This window comes from Meles meles, chromosome 5, assembly GCF_922984935.1.
Source record: "Meles meles chromosome 5, mMelMel3.1 paternal haplotype, whole genome shotgun sequence".
NCBI classification, from domain to species: domain Eukaryota; kingdom Metazoa; phylum Chordata; class Mammalia; order Carnivora; family Mustelidae; genus Meles; species Meles meles.
Window position 1 is genome coordinate 93,288,553 of NC_060070.1, and position 25,178 is coordinate 93,313,730.

The 25,178-nt window shown below is 38.9% G+C and overlaps 1 protein-coding gene across 4 annotated transcripts in view; it reads right to left on the bottom strand.

The window, feature by feature from the left end:
* Window positions 1-25,178, bottom strand: part of SUPT3H (SPT3 homolog, SAGA and STAGA complex component) — a 568,866-nt gene that overhangs the window by 106,457 nt on the left and 437,231 nt on the right. For all 4 annotated transcript variants that reach the window (XM_046005138.1, XM_046005136.1, XM_046005139.1 and 1 more), the window contains 3 exons: window positions 8,384-8,459; window positions 3,205-3,317; window positions 2,028-2,135 (listed from right to left, as the gene is read on the bottom strand). In XM_046005138.1, the coding sequence (XP_045861094.1) occupies window positions 2,028-2,135; window positions 3,205-3,317; window positions 8,384-8,459 (297 nt within the window). The remainder of the gene's footprint in view (window positions 1-2,027; window positions 2,136-3,204; window positions 3,318-8,383; window positions 8,460-25,178) is intronic.

Sequence of the window (25,178 nt, forward strand, 5' to 3'; positions counted from 1 at the left end):
CTTGATGTTGGTTGCTCGTTTGTAATGTCAATTAGTAAGCATCCTACTTTACAGTGGCCATTCCATGTTTTGTCAGGTAGTAAAGGGCAGGAAGATTTCCAGTCCCTCTGAATGTTCATTTTGACCACCAGTCGCATAGGAGGAGGGGTGTCTGGAAGGCCAGGGAAACGCTTGCGGCTTTGCTAACATATTTAATCGGGATGCTTTCTGACACTCCTGTCCCGCCTCCCAGAGAGCCCGGGAAATCCAGCACACACAGGCCATTTTTCTTAACTGCTGGGGAGCTGGGAGCTGCAGCTGTGGTTGCTGAGCAGTTGCCCAGGGCAGCTTGGCCACCCTGGAGAACCAAGAAAGGAGGGAAATAAAGAGTTTTCCTAGCCATGCAAGCAATCCCTTGAATGTTAAGGGAAAACTAGGCTTGTTATATTCACTGTAAATTTCTTCAATTAGAAATGTTACAACAAATTTGTCTGATGTTAATGAAAAGCATACTTATACACATATTCATAGGGTGAACATGTACCCAAGATATTTTTAAAGGGTGTTCTTTGACATCGTAATTTGGGTTTGTAACATAAAGAAAACAAAGTGTTTAATCAACTGGGTAAAGCTTTAGGACTTATAAAGCATGATGACTGATAATGATGTATGATCTTTTCTAGGAAAAAAAATGGATTTTAATGGGCATAAACATTTTAATTTCTACTTGGGTTCCAAGCCAATCTGATTCTCCAAGGGGCACAAAAAGATGTCAAACTTTTGGCTTGAAATAAAATATATTGGTTTATATCCTTATATATTTTCTAAGTATCCTAGAGCAGAGGTACTTAAATTTGGGGTCCATCCCAGACCGCTTAGATCCAGAGAATGATTTCAGAGGGTCTCTGAACATTGTGAAAAAAAAAAATTTTTTTTAAGATTTTATTTATTTATTTGACAGACAGAGATCATAAGTAGGCAGAGAGGCAGGCAGAGAGAGAAGGGGAAGCAGGCTCCCTGCTGAGCAGAGAGCCCGATGCAGGGCTCGATCCCAGGGGACCCTGGGATCATGACATGAGCTGAAGGCAGAGGCTTAAACCCACTGAGCCACCCAGGTGCCCCAACATCCTGAAATTGTATGCAAAATTTGTGAATGTGCTTATGAGAGAGGATTTATAGTTTTGGTCGGCTTCTCAAAGGGGCTTAGACATTTTCAGGTTATACATTTTACCCAGCTTGATCTAAAGCTCACCTGACAATTACACATGGAGATGTTAAGCTAACCTCCTTGCTGCCTTCTCTCTGGTTATTAGATGAAATTACATGAAATTGGTGTTTAAGTCAGGAAAAAGAGTCAAATATCAGCAAATTGATTCAATAGGTGATACTACATTTCTAGTTTGTAGGCACATGCAGCTCATAGACAAGCTCCTACTACAAGTGGGACACAGTTATTGCATAATCCCTTAAAGTTGGCAAGACGACTTTGTTGCCCCCCACCCGCTGGTGGAGGTCCCAGTAACATAAATGTGATCAGAAAGAATGTGACCCTCACATGATAGGGCCAGTATGGGCAGAGAGAATAAATGGAGCCATGCTTCTTTAAATCATGTTTGGAGATGGGTCAATAGCTGGGAAATAAAATGATGAGTAAATGTCAGGAGTTATTAGGACATGAATAATAATGATTCTCTTGTCTTTGAGGTACAAAGAAATAAAGACGTATTATCAACACTGTTTAGTTGCCTGAATTAGTTTTTCACCTCCCATTGAAATGAGGCATGCTCTCCAACTATCCCTCTTCCACTGAAGGGCTAGAGAAGCTAAATAAGGTAAGAAATAGGTGGAAAAAAAATAACTGTATTAAGTGGATTGTTAATGCATGGAACATGGTCGGTGCTCAGGAAATATTTGGATGTTGAACATGTTAAGACTCCTGATTGAAGGCTATACATTCCTACATTACCTTTTCCAAAGAACAACTAATGTAAACACCAGACCCAAGAAAAATCCATGGAGGCATCAAAGACAGATTTTCTGCTACTCACCTCAGCAGAGTTGTGATACTGAATGAACGTTGCCGAAATGGCATGGCTGAAGGGGTCTCCTGCCTTGGTTAGCATGTCCTGCCTCACAAGAAGAGCCAGGTCCACTAACTAGAAGATCAGAGTGATGAAAATAAAGTCAACAGAGCTGGAAATAATCAATCAGCAATATCACTGAAGTGGCAAAACTAAAAGCAAGACATTCCAAATGTTATTGATAATACAGCCCACCTAAAAATCTGTGTTGTGGACACGAGCATATGCTTTTGTTAGTAAGTAGACCTTCCCATGAATATAAACAATATATTCTGAATATAAACAATATAATGAATATAATATAATAATATAATGAATATAATATAAACAATATAATGATTAATAAATGAATATAAACAATATATTCTGACTTTCACTTCTCAAAGTTTAATTAATGATCACTAGTGAAGTGTTTTAAAAGATAGGTTTTAGTGCTCTAGACCCCAAGATTCTAATTCGATAGGTATGCTCTGGGTTTCATTTTCAACAAGAAGCAAGGAGAAGCTGACACTTGTGGTCAGAGGACCATGCTTTGAGATGCTGTCAGAGAGCAGCGATTCTAGACTTGGGTTTGGTTAACACTCAGTAGATTGTACACAGCAAGAAAGGTATATTTCAAAGTTCAAAAACAATCTCTAAGCAAGGCAGAGGGGTACTGAGAAGTCAATGTTGAAAAAAAGTATGCAGGGATTCCATTTCTGGTTAGGATCGAGTTGCAAGCAACAGTCACTTTCACGCTAACACCCGCCAGGGCTGAGGATACAAAGAAACATAACTGAACTAAATTCCAGAAAACTTAAGATTGTCATTGGATAAAACTCATGGCTGTCCTCATTCCTGGTAGAGTAGCAGGTGGGGGAACTTTGATCATGGACAGGGGTAAGAAGAAAGGGATGCCTGGGTGGCTCAGGAGGTTAAGTGTCTGCTTTCAGCTCAGGTCATGATGCCAGGGTTCTAGGATCGAGTCCTGCATTGGGCTCCTTGCTCAGCGGGGAGCCTGTTTTTCCCTCTGCCTGCCACTCCCCCTGCTTATGCTCTCTCTCCCCTGCTTGCTCTCTGACAAACAAATAAATAAAATCTTAGAAAAGAAAGGAGAAGAAAGCGGTCATGTATGGCCTGCTATAACAGATATTATCATTCTTACCTGTGCCACAGTTTCATACGCTAAATATGCTAAAATTTCCATTGCGACAACATTGGGTTTTATCTCCATATTGCTGCAGTCCAGCCAATCTCGAAATTTGGAAGCCTTTTTGGCTAGCCGGAAAAAACAAACAAACAAATAAGGAAAATTTTGTTTTTGGAGTGTTTTAATACTGCATATTGCCATCACAAAATGAAAAATAAGTCTTTTGAAAATTGCATTTGAAAAATAATGCATATAAAACGCCATGTTTTTGAAGTTTTATTAGTGTCAAGATATTCAAGCCCCAAGAAATTCCTTATGCATTTCGGTCTTTGATTTTGTATCTGTGCTACATAACATGGTATATACTAAATGACTTAATATTCAGCACTTCTCACTGTATCTGAGTAAGTTACCATTGGCCATAGCTTAGGTTTTAACAATCAGAAGGGTTGGTTGATAGAACTTTAATTTATTCTGGTGGAAAGGAATTCCTGCAAGAAAGAACCCATGGTGGAGAAAGAACACATAGAAATTGTATTTGCAATACATTGTCCAATGTGTCTATTGTCAGAATAGGTTCAAAATCACGTATTTAGAATATGATAGGAAAAACATAGTCCTGCAGTTACGTTTTCCTGACTACAAAGATGTCCAAATTTCTAAGCTGGACTCTCAAAACCCTCCAGACTGATTTCAACCTGTCTTCCTATTACTGCCTCCTGAAATGCTACCTGGCTTTGAGTCTAATCCTCTCTTTGTTCACCCCTGCTCCTTGCCCTCTGGAGAATGCCATCCCACCTCTCTTCCTCATTCACAGGAATCCTGCCTGTCCCATGTACTTTCCCACACTAGGCATTCACTGAACTCTTGTATCATCAGATAGTCTTTCATGTCTGCTTATAATTTCTCAAACCATGTTAGAAACACCATACATGATGTCTCTAACAGTACCAAGCGCACATGGAATCTTCCGGTAGATCTCTCCAAAATGCCACAGTGCTAAACAGAGTCTAACTGCATGGAGGGCCTTTATTAGATACTAATAATCTAACTAGTAATCCACAGGGAAGAGATTGATGGTAAAGATTTTGTCATATCTAAAACAATCTCTTAAAAAATCCACTGATTATTCTTTTGGTTAATCCGGTCCCACGGGTCTATTAAAACACTTCATGGTCACTCAAAGCATGATATTTTGATCCTTATAGATGTGGTCTTCAAGGATTCCATGTACAGAAGAGTTTTTGTGTTTTTTTTTCCAATAAATCACAGAAGACTTGAAGTCTTGCTATGGAAGTGCATGTCCAAAGCTGTCAACTGTGGCAGAATTATGATAATCCTCTTAAAGCTATCTCCCTAAAGTAACCAATCTTCCACATACTCTCTGACAGGCAACATTCCATCTAACTAGTCAGCTGCATTAGCTCACAAACACTTGTTCAACATCTGTGGAATACTTCTGAAGTCAAAGTTAACAGGCGGCAATTTGGCAAGATCAATAAAATGTACCTTATTCACTTCTCCCTTTGACAGGTTGTTAAGAACACAGAAACAAGGTATTTTGTGACTATGCACCAAACGATTTATTTGAAGAGAGGGAAGGGATAGTTCTTAGCATTCTGTAGGATCCGTCCACCCAAGCAACAGAATTGGTAGCTCCCTCACGAGATGTTAAGCACTGAGAAGGCAGGGATGAGGACCGGGTGTCCACCACTGTATCCCCAGCACCTAGAATACTGCCTTGGCACCAGCAGTCTCTCAACAAATATTTCCAGAAAAAAAAAAAAGAATGAATGGATGAATGAAAGCTACTTCTTTAATAAAAGGGTAGGGTCTCAACTGTTCAGTAGCAGAAAAGGTGTACAGAGGGTCCCATGAAACCACTGTTGAGTTACTGCTATTCCAGCAACAGGAGAACATTCCCTGAGATAATTCCCTGTCACCTGCAGAAAGCCGGCTTCAGAGACAGACCTTCCCACAGTATTGCTCATTCCAGCAAATAAGGCACAGGCGCTCCTAGTCATGACAGTAGGTTTCCATCGAGATGTAGGGGCACCAGAATGAATGAGTTCCTTCATATTTACTGCTCTTCTTAATGTATCAGGAGGAAGGGTAATCGGGAAAATAGATCAACAATTAAAATAGAATCCTTAACAAAGGTCAGAAGTTCCTAAGATTATCAGCCTTCTGACACTATCTGGTTTTTCAGCTTGTGCTGGGATTAAAACAACTTTATATAATAACTTCATACAGGAAATTTAAGGTTACTTAATTCTCATATATGTTTATTTTCTCATCATTGACTGCTAGTAAAATCTAAGTTTCTCTCAATATCCAATTCTCACATCTCTGGATACTCTCTCACTATTTCTACCTCATCCCTCTCACCCGTCTTTCTATTCCTGATCCTTCCCTCGGGCCCTCTGTAATGCTCATTCCACTCTGAAGAAATTCTTCCATGACTTCAATCTCTTCAAAATTACTGTGATTTGGATTAATTGCAAATACTCTTTCTCAGAGGGCATGGTTTTTCCTGGAGTCTTTTATGGTGGAGGTTCCTTATTTCTTTCCTTCAGTACATATTTATTGATCAATCATTGACTGCCAACCTGTTCATTTCCCCATACACCAGAAGGCTTGGGGGTCACATCTTCTCTTAGTTTCTCCTACAAGGAAAATACAGGACATGTGGACAGAGACTTCTTACCAACAACAGAGGCTAAAAAACAATGATATCCTGTTTTAACAAATAACTACTAGCCCATAATTTCCTACCCAACTAAACTACCATTTAAGTATGAGGGCAAAATAAAGCATTTTTAAGACAAAAATGAGTGCTTTAAGCACTTACAGAGCCTTGGGAAAAACAAAATTAGGCTGACAAGGCATGTTTACTAATTACCAAGTTAAAAAAATTAAAGTCAAAGACACATATTAAAAAAATTAAGGATAGCAACAAAAATAATAGAACTAAAATATACACTATACAAACTGGTTGAGGAAAAATGGAATGAAGAAAATCCAATTAATCCAAAAGACCAATGAAGAGGAGGAGGAAAAGCAAATAAAAAAGGCACAGTAAATTTAAAACACAAAGACCAAAAGCTAAAAAGAACAACAACAACAAAAAACCCCACAAAGACAGCACATCTAAACCCAATGTATAAGTAACTGAACAGACATAAATTAAAATCATCAAGTCAAATATAAGAAGACTCTCAGATTGACTAAAAAAGAAAATCTATGTATTTGTTTACAAAATCCACATACAAAACAAAGGTCTGAAGGAAAAGGCTTGGGAAAAGATTTAGCAATTTATAACTAAATTTAATCTTCGTGAATTAATATGAATATCAGATTTTAAAAAACTTTAAGGGAAAGGACTATTTAACTTACATAAATATAAAAACAAAAGTCTGGTGAGTTTGATCAGTATCCCAATTCTACAAACTACCTTCAGTCTATAAAGTCACAGACTCATAAATTTTAAAATGCATCAGTAGTCCCAATCAGTGAATGCTATGGTCAAATATTTTAGAAGATATATACAGCTGGATCGTCATTCCTATACCCTGGTAATTTATCAGGAGGGAAGAAATGAAAAGAGCCTAACATTCTGACCAGTTGTGGGTATTAGTTCTGAATTTGTTGACCCACTTGGATTAAGCATTCCCAACCACAACATTTTGGCATATAAAACAGATTCTGCCACTCGGGTTTCATAATGAAGCACGTATGGGTGTCAGACAAAAATATTTTTAAATGCCCAAATCTCTCTACTTTAAAAAAAAAAGTAAGCATAATATACTGTTTAAACTATAAGTATTTTATATAGAAAGGGAAAGTATTAATTTTTAATTTATTACATTTTATTACTGAGCTATAAACAAAAAATTGAGTTGTTAAACATGTGATTTTCGAACACAAGATGTATTAGGACCTTTCAGTGACTATACATTTTAGTGTGAAAACAGCACTTCTGTTCCTTTAAGTGAATTACATTTAAAATATGATTTTAAAAAATAGTTGAATAGCACTAAAAGTTACTTTATAAACTGAAGATTTATACTTATAAAAGACTTGAATGCCATTTTTAAACCTAAAAATTACAATACAAAAACCTCTCATTTGCTGAAATTGCCATGATCTGAAGTGTCATTTACTTAATGCTTCACAGATGTACGATGCCAAATTGTTAGTCAGACTGCAAAGTATATTTAGTTAGGAAAAAAAGCTTCCAAAACATGTTTTCCTATATTTTACTGACATTTACATGGGGCACTATTTGAAATGTGTCATTTATTTGCACTTTATGATCTATAAATGAAGCTCTCATTTTCTTTTTTCAAATCAAATACACTGTGATTATGGCCACAGAACAGTTTTTCCATTTAAAGACACCATTGTGTCTATCATCCCTCAGACGAGGGTCATGTGCTTTTCTGTCAGATTTTTCACTGGACTTTTCACCACACTTGCTCTTTGACCTTTCCCCTCAGAGGCTTAGTCATCATTGAACTGTTGCGGTAAGGGTGTTCGCTACACAATCGAGCCCACTATTTATCATGAGCCTTTACGCACTTTCAATAAGCCTCTGTGCTGTGATGGGACAGTCCTAATTTTATCATTAGGTTATTAGCGTTACAAGAGCTGATGAATATTACAGACTGATGAATTTGGCTAACACTGAATGCTTGTCACAGTAGGAGGTTACAGACAAAAATGGAAGAGACTATTGATACGTTTCCTTGTGGTAATATGAGTATGCATAAATAAATGGAAAGCTTGGTATTTATTAATATTGGGGGTTTTTAAATGTCATGACTGTGTTACTAAAGTCCATTAGGGGTCAAGAACGATCAGCCATACTTGTGTCAACAGGATGAAGAAACTGGAAAATAAAATGAGAATGTTAAAGAAAATGGAAGTATTTGGACTAAAAGTAATGCAAATAATTAACATGGCTCTCTGTGTCTTACTTTAAAACCTCCTTAGACTATTCATTACAAAACAGTAGATGGGGTAAAATCTTTTGTAGAGTTCCCTACAATGTCGGGGCTGTTTCTAACGGTTATAACTATGCATATGTTAAATTCACCCATTTCTAAAGAACGGAGATTGTGCCATACTTTTGTATATCTGTAACATACGATCTCTTAAACATATAATGAAGCAAAATTAAACATTTACTTACAGAAACTTAATTGTCGACTTTCACAGAATTCTGCATATTGGGCTGAATCCATAATTCGAGTTTGTCTTTCTGCTCTCTGACAGATAAAAAGACACAGAAACAATATTTCAGAGCAAGTAGACCATTATCTATGTCTTTGTGACTAAAATGCAGAATTGAAATTCCATTTTCCTTTCCTGACTTTACTAAGTAAACAGTTTTGTACTACCATAAAAATCATGAAACTTGAAATTATAAGTAACAGTAGTTTTGCAGCTTGAGTCTTTGGAAGTGAAGTTTAGAATGCCATTTTCTTCCCCTCTGTTATTGTCATTATAGTGGAAAAACTAAAGGATCTTACTTCTTAGACTGTGTACCAAATTCTCTTAATTGTACCATCCTTTTAGGGGATAATAACAAATCAAACAGAGAAAACTGTTTATCATTATTGTCCAGGTACTAACTTAAAGCTGGGGATTTTCATTGTTAAAGTCAGAGCCAATGAATGGAATCTATCTACTTTCTCTCAGAACATGGAGCCAGAGCTAACAAGTCCATATTTTAAATGGCAAAGAAAATAAAGAAAAAGGTAAACACAACACAAAACCTTTCATCTGAGTCCAGGTATGATTCACAGTTTAGTATAGTTTCACTCGTGGGTTTTTGATTCAGTATAGCAGATGTTTGCTGCTTCATTGTCCCACAGGAGGTAGGATAATTATAATTCACCCATAGTTCGGTGGGAAAGAATATGACCGCTTCCGCTTCCTTGGCAAGGGAAACATTTTGAAATGAGACAGGCTGGTACTTCTTGGAATGAGATTCTGGCCAGGAAAGGAAAAAATTCCCTGAGATTTTAATTTTTTTTCTGCTTTGAAGGACTTTCGGTAAGTTTTCTTTATCATAGTTGTGGAGTACATAAGTACAACTAACGTCTGGATATTTTTACATTTTTTTAAACTGAAATTATTCCTTCTTCATTTTGTTTGATTTGGATAGTGGTCAACTTAATTCCGATGATATATCTGTTGATGGAATGAATAATGGTACACTGGCTGCTGCTCAGTACAGGAAAGATAGATGGGGTGGTGGGAGTTAAGGTAAAATTTACTAACTCCTGTGGTTTCTTCTAAGACCATTGACTATTTTTTCCCTTGCTTCTCTTCTACTCTGTCCCTCCCTTCTTTCCTTCCTAATCTCCCCCTTACCCCATACAAACATGCATGTGTGCTGACATAAACCCAGACTTCTTTATTTACTCTCTAGGTTCGAGTATCCTTTTTGAACATGTATCATCTACGTAATTACATAATATACATACATACATACATTACATAATACAATCATATGTGCATGAGGAGTCTCTCTGCATTGTATCTGAAACATTATGTTTCCTAAAGAGTATATTATTGGGTGACTTTTTACATACTTTGAAGTATTTTTTAAAAGGATTTATTTATTTTAGTGGGGAGGGGCAGAGGGAGAGGGAGAGAGAATCCCAAGCAGACTCCCCAGTGAGCACGGAGCCTGATGTGGGGCTCAACCTCATAACCCTGAGATCAAGACCTGAGCCAAAAACAAGTCAGATGCTTAAATGACTACACCACCCAGGCACTCCTACTTAGAAGTATTTTTTGATACATGAATGCATTATTTAGGTTTGCCCTTTTTAGTGTATCTGATACATAACTCAGTAAGTGTATGCTAATGGACAGTAGCAAGAGAGAATTTTGAACATCACAAATCAGTTACTGATGTGTTTATTTAAAAAAGTTCCAAGGTTAACAATGTATCATTAATGTGTCTTTGTCTGACTATATCAGGAATCTCTCAGATTTTTTTTCTAGCTCCTAGGGAATTTCTGACACATGGTAAATGAACAACGAAACCTCCGTGAAATGAACAAATGCGACCATTTTAGTCTACAATCATGGCGGACTACCATCACTACCATCACCATAATATGGCTAGTTCTTGATTATCTATGCATTCCTATAAGTCTTCTCTGCTGCTCTCCAGACAGGCAGCCTCACCCCACCCAACACATGTGAAACAGAAAAGACTTAGATAAATACAGAAAAAAAAATTCCTAATAGGACTTTTCTTCCACAAGTTGGACAATTGATATTTGGTTTCTGCATACATGTTTACATGGCTGATGTATCTGAGTAGTATTTCTGGAAATGAAAGTTGGGAAAACTCATTCCAAGCGGTTCAGGCTGTCAGGGTTGCCAGTTTTAATCAAGCGAGGCATTTAGCTAGATGGGAATCCTGAACCACACTTAAAAGACACTGAAGGACTTTCAGTGATCCCAGCTAGCTTCATTCCTTTCAGATACCCGACTGAGTGTCTATCATCTTTTCGTCATCAAGCATTGTACTTAGGTTTCAATTCCTCTAGCACTGAAACAGGGGTGCCCCATGAAGCTGGCCCTAGGGCACATGTGGGAAGCCAGTGACCAAGTGTCCAAACAGCAAATGCTCAGGGAAGAGGAGCTGATGTGACAGCAAAGATGCACAGAACCAGGCATGTCGGGGCACCCAGGTGGCTCTGTCATCTGGCTCTCAGGGTTGTGAGATCAAGCCCTGCGTTGGGCTCTGTGCTGAGTGCAAGGCCTGCTTAAGATTCCCTCTCCCTCTGACCCTCCCCCTGCATGTGTGTGTGTATGCTCTAAAAAAAACAAACAAGAAGAAATAAATCAAAACTATAGCCCATCAGAGCTGGAGGGTGACTTAAAGTTCATCTTGTTCAACCCCCCTCATTTTAAAGATAAGGAAATTGAGGTTCAGAGAGAAGTGATTTGCCAAAGGTGATCCAAGTTAGAATGGAAGTCCAGGACTCTCAATTCCCAAGCCAGCTTATTTTCGTTATGAGGAGCTGTCTTCGACCTACAGTAATGTTTTTACTCCAATATTTTTCTTTGGAATCCTCTAAAGTCTATACATTCCCTTACTAAACCATAACACACAGCCACCATAGTTAACGTGCTCAAAGTGTTCATGGCCAAACAAAATTAAGTAAGGCCCTGGGTCAGCGAAGAAGGCACAACCTGGGGCTAATTAAATGCAGGGTGTTCCGAATGTAACGTAGCTGACAGTGCACAGGTGTGCCGCAAACACATCACAGATGTGCAAACACACTGTAGCCCCAACCACCTTTTCAGTGCTGCACCAAGCTGGGGCAGCAGAACCCCAGGCTGGTACCTCGTGATAAGCTGCCTTGTCCATTTACCTCAGTGTAGCATAAACAATATCATTTTCTGTGTGTGCGCTGACGTGAGTGAGGTTGGGCAGCAGTTCTACGAACACCAGCAACCTTGATTATTACATGACACAGCGCATGTGTGCTATTCACAGCATGGTCAAGTGCACTCAAAATGAGATCAGAGACACGGACTGGCAGCCAAGGATGCCGAGGATGATACAGATAAGGTCATCATGCTAATTTCTGTTTACTTCTCTCTCTTCCCCATGAGTTATTTCAAATAACCAAAGGAAAGGAACAAAAGTGGCCTTGCAAAAGGATCCAAATCACTCAGCATCTGACTATTTTATCTCTAGTCTGTACACTATCACCTCAAAGTTGGGAAAGGCAGGAAATATCTAACCATCATAGGCTCTGTGTTCTTTAAAGATAGTAACTATGTTTTCCTTCTCTAATCTCAGCGTTAGCCAATTTTTGGCTTGGATTTACTGGGGCCCCAGTAAATGCTGCTGGCTTGCTGAATGAGCAGATGGGTAGATGGATGGAGGCAAAAGAAATGCGTATAAATCTTTGTTGTCTGATCTAAAATCGGGAACTGTAATATTTGTAATTAAGTTGTCCAAATTCCAGAGATGGTAGGCAGCTTTTAAAAGACAAAGTCCCATTAAAAAAAAAAAAAATTTCAAGACATCGGCCAACTATTAAATAAGCTTGGTTCTTATTTCCTGTATTGTCCTGATTCCACTTTCCCTTCTGCCTTGATTCAGATCACCCATTCCAATCCACATGGAAGTGCTCACTGACAGTCCTTTTCTATTCCCCCTGGAACTGTAGGAAATCTCTGGAAAAGATGCAAGGGGGAAAATCATAAGCCTCACAGGACAGCATGGTCACAGTGACAATGCTGACAATGCCTATCTATTCTTTTCAGAGAGCAGCACAATAACCTTTATTTAGTTTTTTAAAGATATTATTTATTTATTTGACAGAGAGAGAGAGAGACACAGTGAGAGAGGGAACACAAGCAGAGGAAGTGAGAGAGGGAGAAGCAGGCTTCCCACGGAGCAGAGAGCCCGATGCGGGGCTCCATCCCAGGACCCTGGGATCATGACCTGAGCCGAACGAAGGCAGAGGCTTAACGACTGAGCCACACAGCGCCCCACAATAACCTTTAAATAAACTGTTTTAACAGTTCCATTTTACAGTTGAGGACACTGAGATTTCAGAGAAGTAAAAAAAATTTTTTTAATACATATAGTTGATAAAGAGGCCAAGCTAATAAATAAAACTTGGGTCTAAATGACCTCTCCGAGGTATATCACTGAATAATCATGGCAGATTAACCACAGCTTCTGTTCATACTGGATGTTCTCAAATTACACAATGGACTGCCACACGAACGAAAGGTCATCTCTGGACTAGTCATGCTTTTGTATCTGCAAGTCCAGTTTGTTTTCTTCTTATCTGTTAATTCTACCCACTCTCTGGTTTCATTAGGTATTAGTACTGCTCTTAGAAACTCATAAAAATATGGTGCATACCCAGAGGCTTTTTAAAAAATTAAACCTTACTAGTATTACGACATAACAAAGTATTACCATATAGGGGCATACAAGGAAAACTCACTTTTGGAAGAATTATTCCTAAGATTTTCCAAGCACCCAACGATATATCAAAATTTTATTCGAATGGCTTTCTAAAAAGGTAAGAGAGAATAGTTATGCTAATAGCCATTCATCTCACTACCAAGAAGTTACAGCTTTTTCTGGTTATTGTAAAACAAACTCAGAAGGCAGAATTCCATGCCAGATGAACTCATTTTTTGGGGGGTCCTACCTAAATGAAAACAGGGAAGGAAATGTCCCAACAGACACATTACCTAGTGTAATCCGTTTGTTTGATACCTTGAACACAACAGACTCCTAGTATGGATTTGTTAATTTAAATGTTCAGTACCATGTTTTCATTTCAATTAACATGAAACTGCTTGTGTCTTAGAAAAATACTTTCAGCAGTGACAATCACCATTTGCCCCCGTCTCTACCAGTCTGAGGCCAGATTACTTATGCAGCATACAGTTTCATTTAAATTCTCCACATGCTTTCACTGAAGCATACGTAAAGGTTAGAGAAACTATGTGCTGGCATTATCTCTTGGCGGCTTCTCAAGACACATGACATTTATCTTTCTCCAGCAATACGGAATCACAGAACATAACTTTTAAACCAAAATGAAAGTTTATCTGTCTCACTTCCACCTTGGATTTTTTAAGAAAAATCTTACTTTGATTACTCTTAGAAGTCCCATGATTGAAATGTGAAGTCCCTTCTGCATGGAAAAGGCAAAATGCCAACAGTAATCTGCCAACGACCTCACGTTAAACAGGAATCGGCTGCTGAAGTCGAAAACCTCAGATGGAGTGATTGGCGGCGGCATCCAGCAATGTGTAAGCATGCAAATGACAGAATGTGTATACATGTTCATGTATGTTGTGGTTCATCTGCAGAATGATACTAAATAGATCAGTAAACACCACAGACTGCTCAAGAAACGTAGAAACCATATCCCCAGCTCCCTGCAGATAAAGAAGCTGAGGTTAAAGGGTTTACCTGGATTGTTGCAGGGCCAACTTGGTACCCAGGTGTGTGCTCATTCTGCTTGGGGATTGGTCTGTAATTTAGTGGATTCTCCTACTCAAGAGTCAAGTGAGTCTCCCTCCAACTATCTGGTACGTTTTCCTTGCTTCTAACCCAACTACAAGGCTCATCGGTTTGGGCCTGGAGTCCTGCAACTGGTTCCTGGCTGGTTCCTTCCAAATATTTTAACTCTCCCAACCCATCTGGGTATGACAACTTTAAATAAAAATAGAGAGAAAAGGCCGTGGCACATAGCAAGACCTTACCATATCAGGGCCTCCTTGAACCCCCCACCCCACTTTCATTCCTCTGCCTCGTAAACTTAAACAAATGGCTCTCAGCTGATCACTGCATCAAATTCAGCTCAAATGCTTGGCTTCCAAATGCAGGCATAATCTGGCTCATTCTCTATAGGCAAGCAGTGTTCTCACCAAACCTAGTATCTTCTGTGCTTTACTCAGGTCACCCTTTGTCACATCTGCCATGTTGTCCTGTGTCCCTCCCCCATGACTGTGCTAGCCATCTCCCTCTCCTCCACACTATATTGAACTCCTTGCCCTTCAGCATAGGTACCACCTCCTTTAGGAAGTTTTCTCTGAAGTTCTCAGCTCATCCTGATTTCTCTTCTGAAACATTTGTTCTTCTAGATAGATTATACCCCTGCACTTTTCCATGTGTCCCACACTTACATCCCTTAAAAGTTGTAGTTCTAAGATTATTAACTGAAAACGGCAGTTGAGAACTGGAATCTTTGCGTCTTGATTTGTGATTAAAACACACACACGTGTGTGCGTATGAGTGTGTGTGTGTATGTGTGCAAATGTCTAGGAGCATGTATGGTATATTTTAATAGTACGTATCTCTGGGGTTAGCATTACAGGGAGGTTTAAGTTTTTCACTTTCATATTTCAGTGATGTTTTAACTTGTTCTCAGGTGAATTACATTAAGAAATATATATATATATTTTAAATTTATTTGACAGAGAGATCACAAGTAGGCAGAGAGGCAGGCAGAGGCAGGGAAGCAGGCTCCCTGCTGAGTGGAGAGCCTGATGCGGGGCTTGATCCCAGGACCCTGGGATCATGACTTGAGCCGAAGTCAGAAGCTTAACCCACTGAGCCACGCAGGAGCCCCAAGAAAAAAATATCTTTAAAAATAAAAAGAATCTAGGGGCACCTGGGTGGCTCAGTTGCTTAAGTGGCTGCCTTTGGCTCAGGTCGTGATCTTGGGGTTCTGGGATCGAGTGCAGCCCGTGTCTGGCTCCCCACTCAGCAGGGAGTCTGCCCCTCTCCTGGCCCATCCCCTCAAGTTCTCTCTCTCAAATAAATAAATAAAATCTTTTAAAAAGGAGAGAGAGAGAATTTAAAAGTAAAGAAATTCCTCTTGAATTAACTTTGCTTAACCTACAGGAGGTCATTAAATAAATGTCCACACACACAAATAAGCAAAGCTTTTATCAAGAGGCAGAAAATCACAGAGTAACAGCACCGGTTTGGATATACATCCTCACAGAGTGAGAGAGTGCTGGCGAAAGAGGGGGAAAAGAGAATATTATTGTATTATTTAGGGAGCCAATGCAATCCTCACTGTTTCTGAATCATACAACTGAATAAAAAGAAAATATATTTTCTATTTCACTGTCTAAAAAATAAAGCTCTCCATCAGTGCTTATTTGCTCTCCCCAATGATTTTTCAAAATAATCAATTTTGTGTGTCCAAGGTATTAAGAATATATTACAGTAATTATAGGAAGTTCCCTAAAGAAGTAGTTATAGACTCTAGGAGAACATTCAAGGGGTTCAAAGGAAATTTTGTACAAAGAACAGAAAGTACACAGCAACAGTGATTGAGAAATACACAAAAGGGTATATTGTGGTTCATAATAGAGTTGTTTCAAAATACTGAATTTTGGGGGGTCTATAATGGGTTTAGATATATTAATTAATATGACTATAGGAGTTTTTTCTATTATATTCTAAACTATCAAGAATAAGCATGAGGGCGCCTGGGTGGCTCAGTGGTTTAAGCCGCTGCCTTCGGCTCAGGTCATGATCTCAGGGTCCTGGGATCGAGTCCCACATCGGGCTCTCTGCTCGGCAGGGAGCCTGCTTCCCTTTCACTCTCTCTGCCTGCCTCTCTGCCTACTTGTGATCTCTCTCTGTCAAATAAATAAATAAAATCTTTAAAAAAAAAAAAGAATAAGCATGAATTGGTCACATAAGGAAAACACAGTTGTTACTTAAGTTGTTACTTAAATGTACATTTAAAATTGTTTCAATATCTATTAAAAATTTTTTAAATATGAATTTATTAAGCTAGTAGCGGGGAAGATTACACACAATAAATTATTTCCTATCCTGGAATAAAATGTGTGCTCCCTAAGAAAAGTATAATTTTTTCCCTTGTAATCTAGTACATGCAACCACCAATTCCATGTTTAGTTGTCAATCCTCATACAGCGTTAGTACTAATTTTTACTAACGTTTCCCTGAAACTGTAAACATGCTCTGGAATAACTAGGTTGGCAAATAATATAAAAAGCTATGTGAGCTTCTACCCAAACCAGTTCTTTAAAGTAATAGAAGAAGACTGACCTCTTTTTTATTTTTCTGATTGAGGATGCTGTAACCCTTTTTTGTGGCTTTTATTTGGCTGCATATCCAAAAGTGCATGTACTGAATTAATACATGTAAGCTCTTTAGGTATTCCGAATAACATTCCTAAGCATTCTCTTTGGTTTATGTAATATCCAGATGAGTCGACATGGCTTTAGAGTCTAGCAAATATAGGAGGATATAATTAAATATTTTAGTTATTTGGGATAAAATTTTACAAAACTGCCTGGAAAATACGCATATAAAGCCACTCCTGCACAAAATGTAGTCCATATTTTCTCTTTAACCTTGAGCTAGAGCTGTAGCCCTTTCCATTTTCATTTAGAAAGATCAAATTCTCAAGCAGTTTAACACACATATTGAATGGAGGCTGGCTTCACTTACATAGTGGGAAAATCTGGCACCTTTAAAATAAAATCCTATGGAGGAGGAAGCTTGTCAGTGCAACGTGGCTCTCATTATCCTCTTCAAGGGTATGGATGGAACTCTCTAACAGAACAAGGGAGTTCCTGCTTAGAATCTCCCTTTGTTGCTACTATGGGATACATTAAAGTTTTTTTTTTTTTTTATAAGGATTTTATTTTTGCATGTAAAAATAAAATTTTTACCTTATATTACTTCATCAATTAATTCCCTCTAAGGCCCCTCAGCCCTACCTTTAAAAATATATCTAGAATAAACCACTCTTCATCACCTTCCACCTTCGCTGCTACTACTCTGGTTCAAGCCAGCATGATCCTCTCTCCCTAGATTATGGCAACAACCTCCTAATGGGTCTTCCAGCTTCCACTCTTCCTCCCCCAACCCCTGCCAGTCCATTCACTACACAAAAGCCAGAGGGAACCTTTAAAAGATGAAAACCGGGTCATGTCATTTATGATCAAAACTTCCAATGAGGGGGCACCTGGGTGGCTCAGTGGATTAAGCCGCTGCCTTCGGCTCAGGTCATGATCTCAGGGTCCTAGGATCGAGCCCCGCATCGGGCTCTCTGCTCCGCAGGGAGCCTGCTTCCTCCTCTCTCTCTGCCTGCCTCTCTGCCTACTTGTGATCTCTGTCAAATAAATAAATAAAATCTTTAAAAAAAAAAAAAAAAAAAAAAAAAACTTCCAATGGTGTCTCATCACGCACAGGATAAAAGTCAAAATTCTCAGGATGGCCTAGAAATTGCTACACAGTCTTGTTCCCTGTTACCTCTCTGGTCTCATTTCCTAGTACTCTCCTCCTTGCTCTGCATCCCAGCCACACTGGCCTATCCTGAGGTTTCCCAAGAAGGCCAAACACACTCCCATCCCAGAGCCTCTGCATTTGCTACAGCCCTGTCCCAGTGATCTTCCCGCCACATCACTGTCTGGCTTGCTCACTCACTTTCTTCAGGTCTCTGTTCGAAGATCCCCTTATCAGAGAAGCTGTGTATGACCAACTTCATATAAAACAGCAGCTTCTTGCCGGTCATTCTCTATCTATTCCGCTGCCTCCTTTTTCTTCAAAGCTCTGGCTATCATCTGCCACACTAACATATTTATTTGTTTATTGTCCCTTTCCTCTCAACTAGAATGCAAAGGTACTTGAAGGCAGAGACTGTGTCTATTTTATTCACTACTAAATCTCCAAAGAGCTGGACATACAGTAGGTGTTTCATAAACATTAGTAGAATTAAATATACATTTATATTTATATTCATTCGACATTCTGTATGTGGAAAAGCTAAAACCTCGAAGGCAGGGTTTCTCAGCCTTGGCACTACTGACATCTTTGTTGTGGGGACTGTCCTGTGCATTGTAGGATGTTCAGTGAATTCCTGACCTTGACTGACTAGACACTAACAGCTTCTACCTACTACTTCCTGGGTTGTGAACACCAAAATGTCCCCAGGTATTGCCAGATGTCCCCTAGAGGGCAAAATCATACCCAACTGAGAACCACTGCTCTCAGGGGAAGGGGACGACCCCTAGTTGACTCAGTACTGTGTCAGGTGCCATGGTTGGTCCTTTCCATTATCTTTTTTTTTTTTAGAGAATTTTTTTTTTAATTTTTAAAATTTATTTATTTATTTTCAGCGTAACAGTACTCATTGTTTTTGCACCACACCCAGTGCTCCATGCAATACGTTAGTCTTCTAATAATCTCAAGGGGCACATGTGGTTCTTATTTTTTTTTTTTTTAAGATTTTATTTATTTTACAGACAGAAATCACAACTAGGCAGAGAGGCAGGCACAGAGAGAGGGAGAGGAAGGCTCCCTGCCGAGCAGAGAGCCCGATGCGGGGCTCGATCCCAGGACCCTGGGATCATGACCTGAGCCGAAGGCAGAGGCTTTAACCCACTGAGCCACCCAGGCGCCCCTGTGGTTCTTATTTTTAAAATGAAGAAGCTGTAGCTCAGATGTTAGGTGACTTGTCTAAGGTTGCTAAACAAATAAGGTTGCTGCCATCTCAAACCAAGTCTGTCTTATCCAAAGTTCATGTTCTTTATTTTTGCTATGAACCCTCATAAATGAAATGGCCAGAAACAGAGATCCTTTGATAGAGGCAAGAGAAGCAGACTTAAGAGTCCTCCAATTTTCCTCCTCCTCTAAAAGGTATTCCCCAGTGAAACACCAAAAATCGTAAGACGGAATTTGAAAACCACTTGCTCTCCTACGCCGTCTGACCATCAAGGAACAAGCATTATGCTTCTGTATCTGGTTTCAGAACTGAGGCCATTTTAGACATGAGATTCAAAAGATGTCCATGATACTGAGGGAACAATTAACCCCCATGTGTCTGTCTGGGTGATCTTTAAAAATGTAATCATGTTGTGTCATTTCAGCTAAATCCCTCCTTGGTTCTGACACCACGGTCTATTGCAAAAATGACAGGTTTATCCGTGGGGCACATACAAAAGACTGCTTCAAAAATTAGGACTCAAACACATGCTGTTACTTGGAACGCTCCTGAGTCAATGCGACAGAGCCTGTCCTCACCTTGCATTAGAACCCTCCTCCCTGTCCACAAGCCGCACTACTGCTACCAGAAATGCTCAGCAGCAGCCCAACTAGCTGGCTCAGTGATGGATCAGAGTGATCAGTTTAAAGTCTTCACTGTTCAGAATTTATGTTGATAGTTGTATAAACAACATTTAAAAAATTGGCTATTCCTAGAGTAAAACTTAAGTATTCTAACTAGGAAGATAGCTTAGTACGATGGTCAAATGATTCATTTAGGAATTTTCAACTGAAGGAAAATATTACTATAGACCAACTTTGATTTGAATGGGGCTATCAAAAAACATGTTTTAACAGTAAATCTGAATCACACACACTTTAAAAATTCATAAAGAAGAAAGATAAAGTGATCAGAAGATGAATAATGAAGACTACTACATTATGCCCCAGTGAAGAAATGAAGTCATCAGTCTCTGGAAAATTCTCAAGGGAATGTATTATAGAGGAAAAAAATAGGCTTTTACAACTGGGTACCATCTGAGGTAAGATTAGCAACAATACAAACCAAATTAAATTGTTTATTCCCTACCGAGAATGTGCTTCATCATTTTACAGCTGAAGTTTCTTTTCTCATAACTGGCTGAGTTGTTTTCATGAGTCAGAAGTGAACAAGTTCATCAACAGAAATAGGCCACAGACACTGATGTAGCTGAAAGCACGAGTTAACATAAAACAAAGGAAGAAAATGATTTCCAGAGTATGCCAAGTTTTAATCACTGAAAAGCACCAGCAACAGACTTGACCAAATATGGCTATAATGTGAATACAACAGTAATCATCATAGCTATCGAAATTGCTTTTGTTTCCCATGTAATACATGAAAATTCCTAAATATTTAACAGGAAAAAGCAGAAATGTCTACACATTCAAAAAAGGAATGTCTATTTTCAACTCTTATCTTTAAAAAAGTCTACCTACTGAACTTAGAAAATAAACAAAACCAGACACCATCTTTAAAATCACTGTGTTTTCAAGATCTCTGAAAGATTAAGCACTGGAGGGATTTATCTCCTGAAGACGCCCTGGGTGCACTTAGATTCGGTGTTTCCAGCAGCCCGAACACTACGACAGCCTCTTGGGCTTCAAAGAATGCAGAGCAGCAAAATCCCCTGGAATCATAAATGTAAAACCTATAATTATGGTTATTTAACAAAATGGTTTCTGTTAGGATATTTGATGATGAAATTCCCATCCTCAGATGTCAGTGCCCAAATTTTAATCAGCCTTTACTCATAAGTAAATGTGTTCTAACTGTTATTTGATTAAATGTCAGTGGCCATTAGGCCCAGTTCTTAAGTAAGAAGGCTTACAGCAGGCATGCCACAGAAAGGGTGTGGAATGGATTATGAGGAAAGATGAAGAAAGGAGAATTGTTTTAGTAACTTGGTGATGTGAGGCACAGTTTCACCTTAAAGCAACCACAAAAACTTGAAAGAAGCAGAGGGCAACTTTGGCAGCCGGCACAAAGGAAGCTCAGAGGTGGTAAAATGGGTGAAGTCAAGTGAGGAGGAATCAGAGCATAGAACAGCAGCATTTCTGAGTTTCGAGTATATTGTCTCACTTGCCGGTCCTCTCAACAACTGCGAGATGTAGGAAGATCCGCTGCTAGCGACGTCTCCATTTTAGAGACAAAGAAACTAAAGCTTGCTTACTCTCTGTGGTTTTTTAAAAAAACTTTTTGAAATAATTTTAATTTACAGAAAATTTGCAAAATTTAGTACAGACAATTCTGCATCTTCTTCAGCCAGCCTTACCACCCCAGTCTCTCCTTAACCCTTCTGATCTGAGAAGCCAAGCCGAGTCATGTGTTTAGTGCTGGGATTAGAGTTTCTGTGGCTTTTCATAAAGGCAGAACATATTGCTAGAAAGACTTAGGATTCCTACTCCAAACCAGTGCTCTTTTCACTGTATCATTGACTCCTTTAACAAAGCTCCTTATTTAAATATGGAATTTTCTTTCTGAATATAGACAGGACTATCCAAGTAAGTTTAACCCGAGTGAAATTACTCAAAGGGTACAGCTGTACATTACTACTATATGTTACTATTCTACATACCTATAAAGTGTGCAGTAATCTAGAACATTCTACCTGAAATGTTCTTTAGTGGCTCTAGTAAAAAACTGGTTTAGTTTTTACGGAACTGAAAACCCTAAAACTTGAACTATGTCCAGTTTTGACAAGATCTAGAAATGCATTCTAACATGAATATTTAGTAAGATGTAAGTGAACAAATGTCACAAAACTACAGAGTGACTTTTGAAGAAGCACACTGAATTTTCAGTCATTTTGCTAGAGGAGGGCGGGCAGTGTTAGATAGATAGCCCCAATAATTTGATCTTTCACAGATGCTGTAAATTCCTTCACTGATTCTGGCTGTACTCGTTATGAGAGGAAGGTTGTATCTAAACTCAATTCCATTTGTATGTGTACCCTGGAAATTTCGCCACATTGCACATTTTTATAGAGATGTGATGTGAGAAGATAGCTACTACTTGTGGGTGCTGGATACTGAGCTAGATACATTATATTTGTTACCACAAATCCTTCCCAACAGTTCCAAGAGGCAGGTTCTGTGGAAGAATCTGAGACTCGGAAACATTAATTTGTCTAGGGTAACAAGGATACCCTGGTACAAGAAAGGGTTTAAGCTGTGATTTGAATGCTGAAATCTGTCTAACCAAAGCCAGTGCTCTGATTAGAACACCATGCAGTCTAAAGAGAACATTAGAAAGAAGACAGACATGCCATAGTTTCCTGAAGGAGAAAAATAATTCTGTCATTCTATAATAAAGGCTTTATCATCTTTTGTGATGACTGCACCCATCCTTGATTAGCAAAATGATGCCAGAGAAAAAATATACTCAGCACTGGAGAGGAGATGTATTATATGGTGTGTGTGTGTGCGCATGCAAGCACGCATATATGTGTTGTCAGTTTGTAGCTTTTAGGAGGGAGTGCATTACTGTGACATAAACATGGTCTCATCTGTCTGGAAAGGTCATCCTCTTTGAAGGAGTAAGAAATAAGGAGGGAGAACAGAGTTTAGTTGGCTGGTCTCAGCCGTCCAATAACCCTGATGGTCACTGGAGCAACAGCCTTCGTAACCAGATTGACTGCAGGTAGGAGCTTTAAAAAAACAAAACAACAACAACAACAACAACAACACAAAAACACACCTTGTAGGCAACACTGAAATGAATGGTGAACATGTGATCTTGTTAAAATAACAAATTAAAATTCTTCATAGCATAAAAGCCAACCTCTTAGAATTCTTTAATACTTGTGCTTTCTTGGTACATTTACAATATGATGAAATGAACTAAAATTTGATTTCTACATAACTTTTAAGTGAGACTCCTTCTGTACCACATCGGGTATCCCATAAGTACAGTGAAATGAAGCATGCCTCAGTACTCTGTAGACCCTCTTTTGCATAGTATTCTTTAGAGGGTAGAAAAACATAACAGCCCAGATGGGACTTATTTTCTATGGCACAGCATTTTAATTTTTTAAGTATCAGCATGGGTATTTTGATCAACAACAACAACAAAACCTACCATCAAGTCTTTTTTCCCCATTTTCCTCTGGAATGTAAGAGACAGTAAATCTAATAAAAGCTGAATGATTTCTTCAATCTTTCGGGGTTGGGAAGTCTGGATAAACAAAACCCTTTAAATAATACAAAACTTAGGCTAAAACTCATTAAGACATTAACACTTGTCCTGTAAGTAGGATAGTTCTTGACCATCACAGCCATCATGGCCACATGACAAAATATTCCTTTGATATAAAAAATCAGACTTAATTTGTCAATAATCTGAGAAAGAATTAACAAGAAGGAAAAAAATAGTGTCTGCTTCGGAGCGGACTGTGAGAGCCCATACAGAAGCCAATGGGAGAGGGGCCATGACAAGCCACCATTTTATACCCTCCTTGACACATCAAAAGTGATGAGTTCACAGAAGAGCTGAGAATTATCTGCTCTCATCATGAGGCACAAAGAAATTCTGTTTCACAACTTATGAATTCATTTTGCTGGCATAAACTAGGCCCTGTCTGAGAGAACCTGAATTTCTACTAGCATCAGGCAATACAGAGTCCAGCTCTGCCAAATGGAATGCAACTGTCAAATGCCTTCCATTTATGACTTGTAAATAAAACTATTTTTATAGCAGACCGGGCCTATTCTAGGACATTAATGAATTTCTTGAAGTTTATTCTCAATTTTATCAACCTGGGCAGGGGGCTCATCCCCAGGTTTTCCTAGTTAAAATATTTTTGGTTGCATGCAATCTGATTCAGAATTACAGTTACTTAAGCAAGACACTGGAGATTGTCTCCAGGAAGGCAATAAGCAAGATTCTGGAGATGATGAGTTCAAACTTGACATAACCCCTTGCTGAAGTCATGAGGACCTCAGTATCTTCCAGCATTAGATCTGACATTTTCCTAAGCTGTAGCTTTTTTTTTTTCTTTCCCATTTTAAAAGTCAGTTATCCCTTTTATTGAGATATAACTGACATCTAATAATGTGTAGGCTGTGGCTTTGTCTTCACGATTCAGAACGGCTTTTAGAGCTCCAGATGGTACATCTGCACAAAGCCATCAGATGTAGGAAGGTGAGAAAAAAACGTGAAGGCACTCCTGTTTTAAGAAAACTAACAGAATGGTTAGATAGAGTATTCAGCCTTATATTTTACTGGCCAGATCTCCATAGTATGATCAGACCTAGTGGCAAGGGAGGAAGAGGAAGGCCATATTGTGTCCGGAGGGCAGTATCACCAGCCACAAATCAGTTTTGTTACAAAGGAAGAAGCGAATGGCTATGGGTGGTAAAGTAGCTGTCTCTATCATGTTGGCATAGGACTGAGGTAGGAGTCATCACATTTACGTGATTTAGCATACCTATTCCAGGCCTGATCTGTACCAGTCATAAGAGCTGAGGCTAAAGAGTAAGATTCTCTCCCAACACATCACTCACCAACTTAAAAAAATGCATTTTATGTACTATTTAACTTCATGGAGTGTTCTCAGAAGATAAGGAAAGGACAACACTAAGTCAAACAACCAGGAACAAGCCTATTCCAAAATGACTGAGATGCTCTGTCTAGAAGAAATCGATTTAGTTGCACTTAATCTCTTCCTAAGTCAGGGCAGCACAACAACTACTCAGTGAAGGTGAGTGATATGAACATGGGCTTGGCAAATGATTCACTCCAATGGGGGCTAAACGCTCTGCCATTTTTAGTCTATGCACTTTGCATAAATGCTGGCTGGCAGGGTGGGAACATCGCTCTTGACCTGTTCTCTTCTTACTTTTAGTGGAATACTAGATATAGTCAATGAAAAGCTACCAATCGTAAACTTCATCAAAG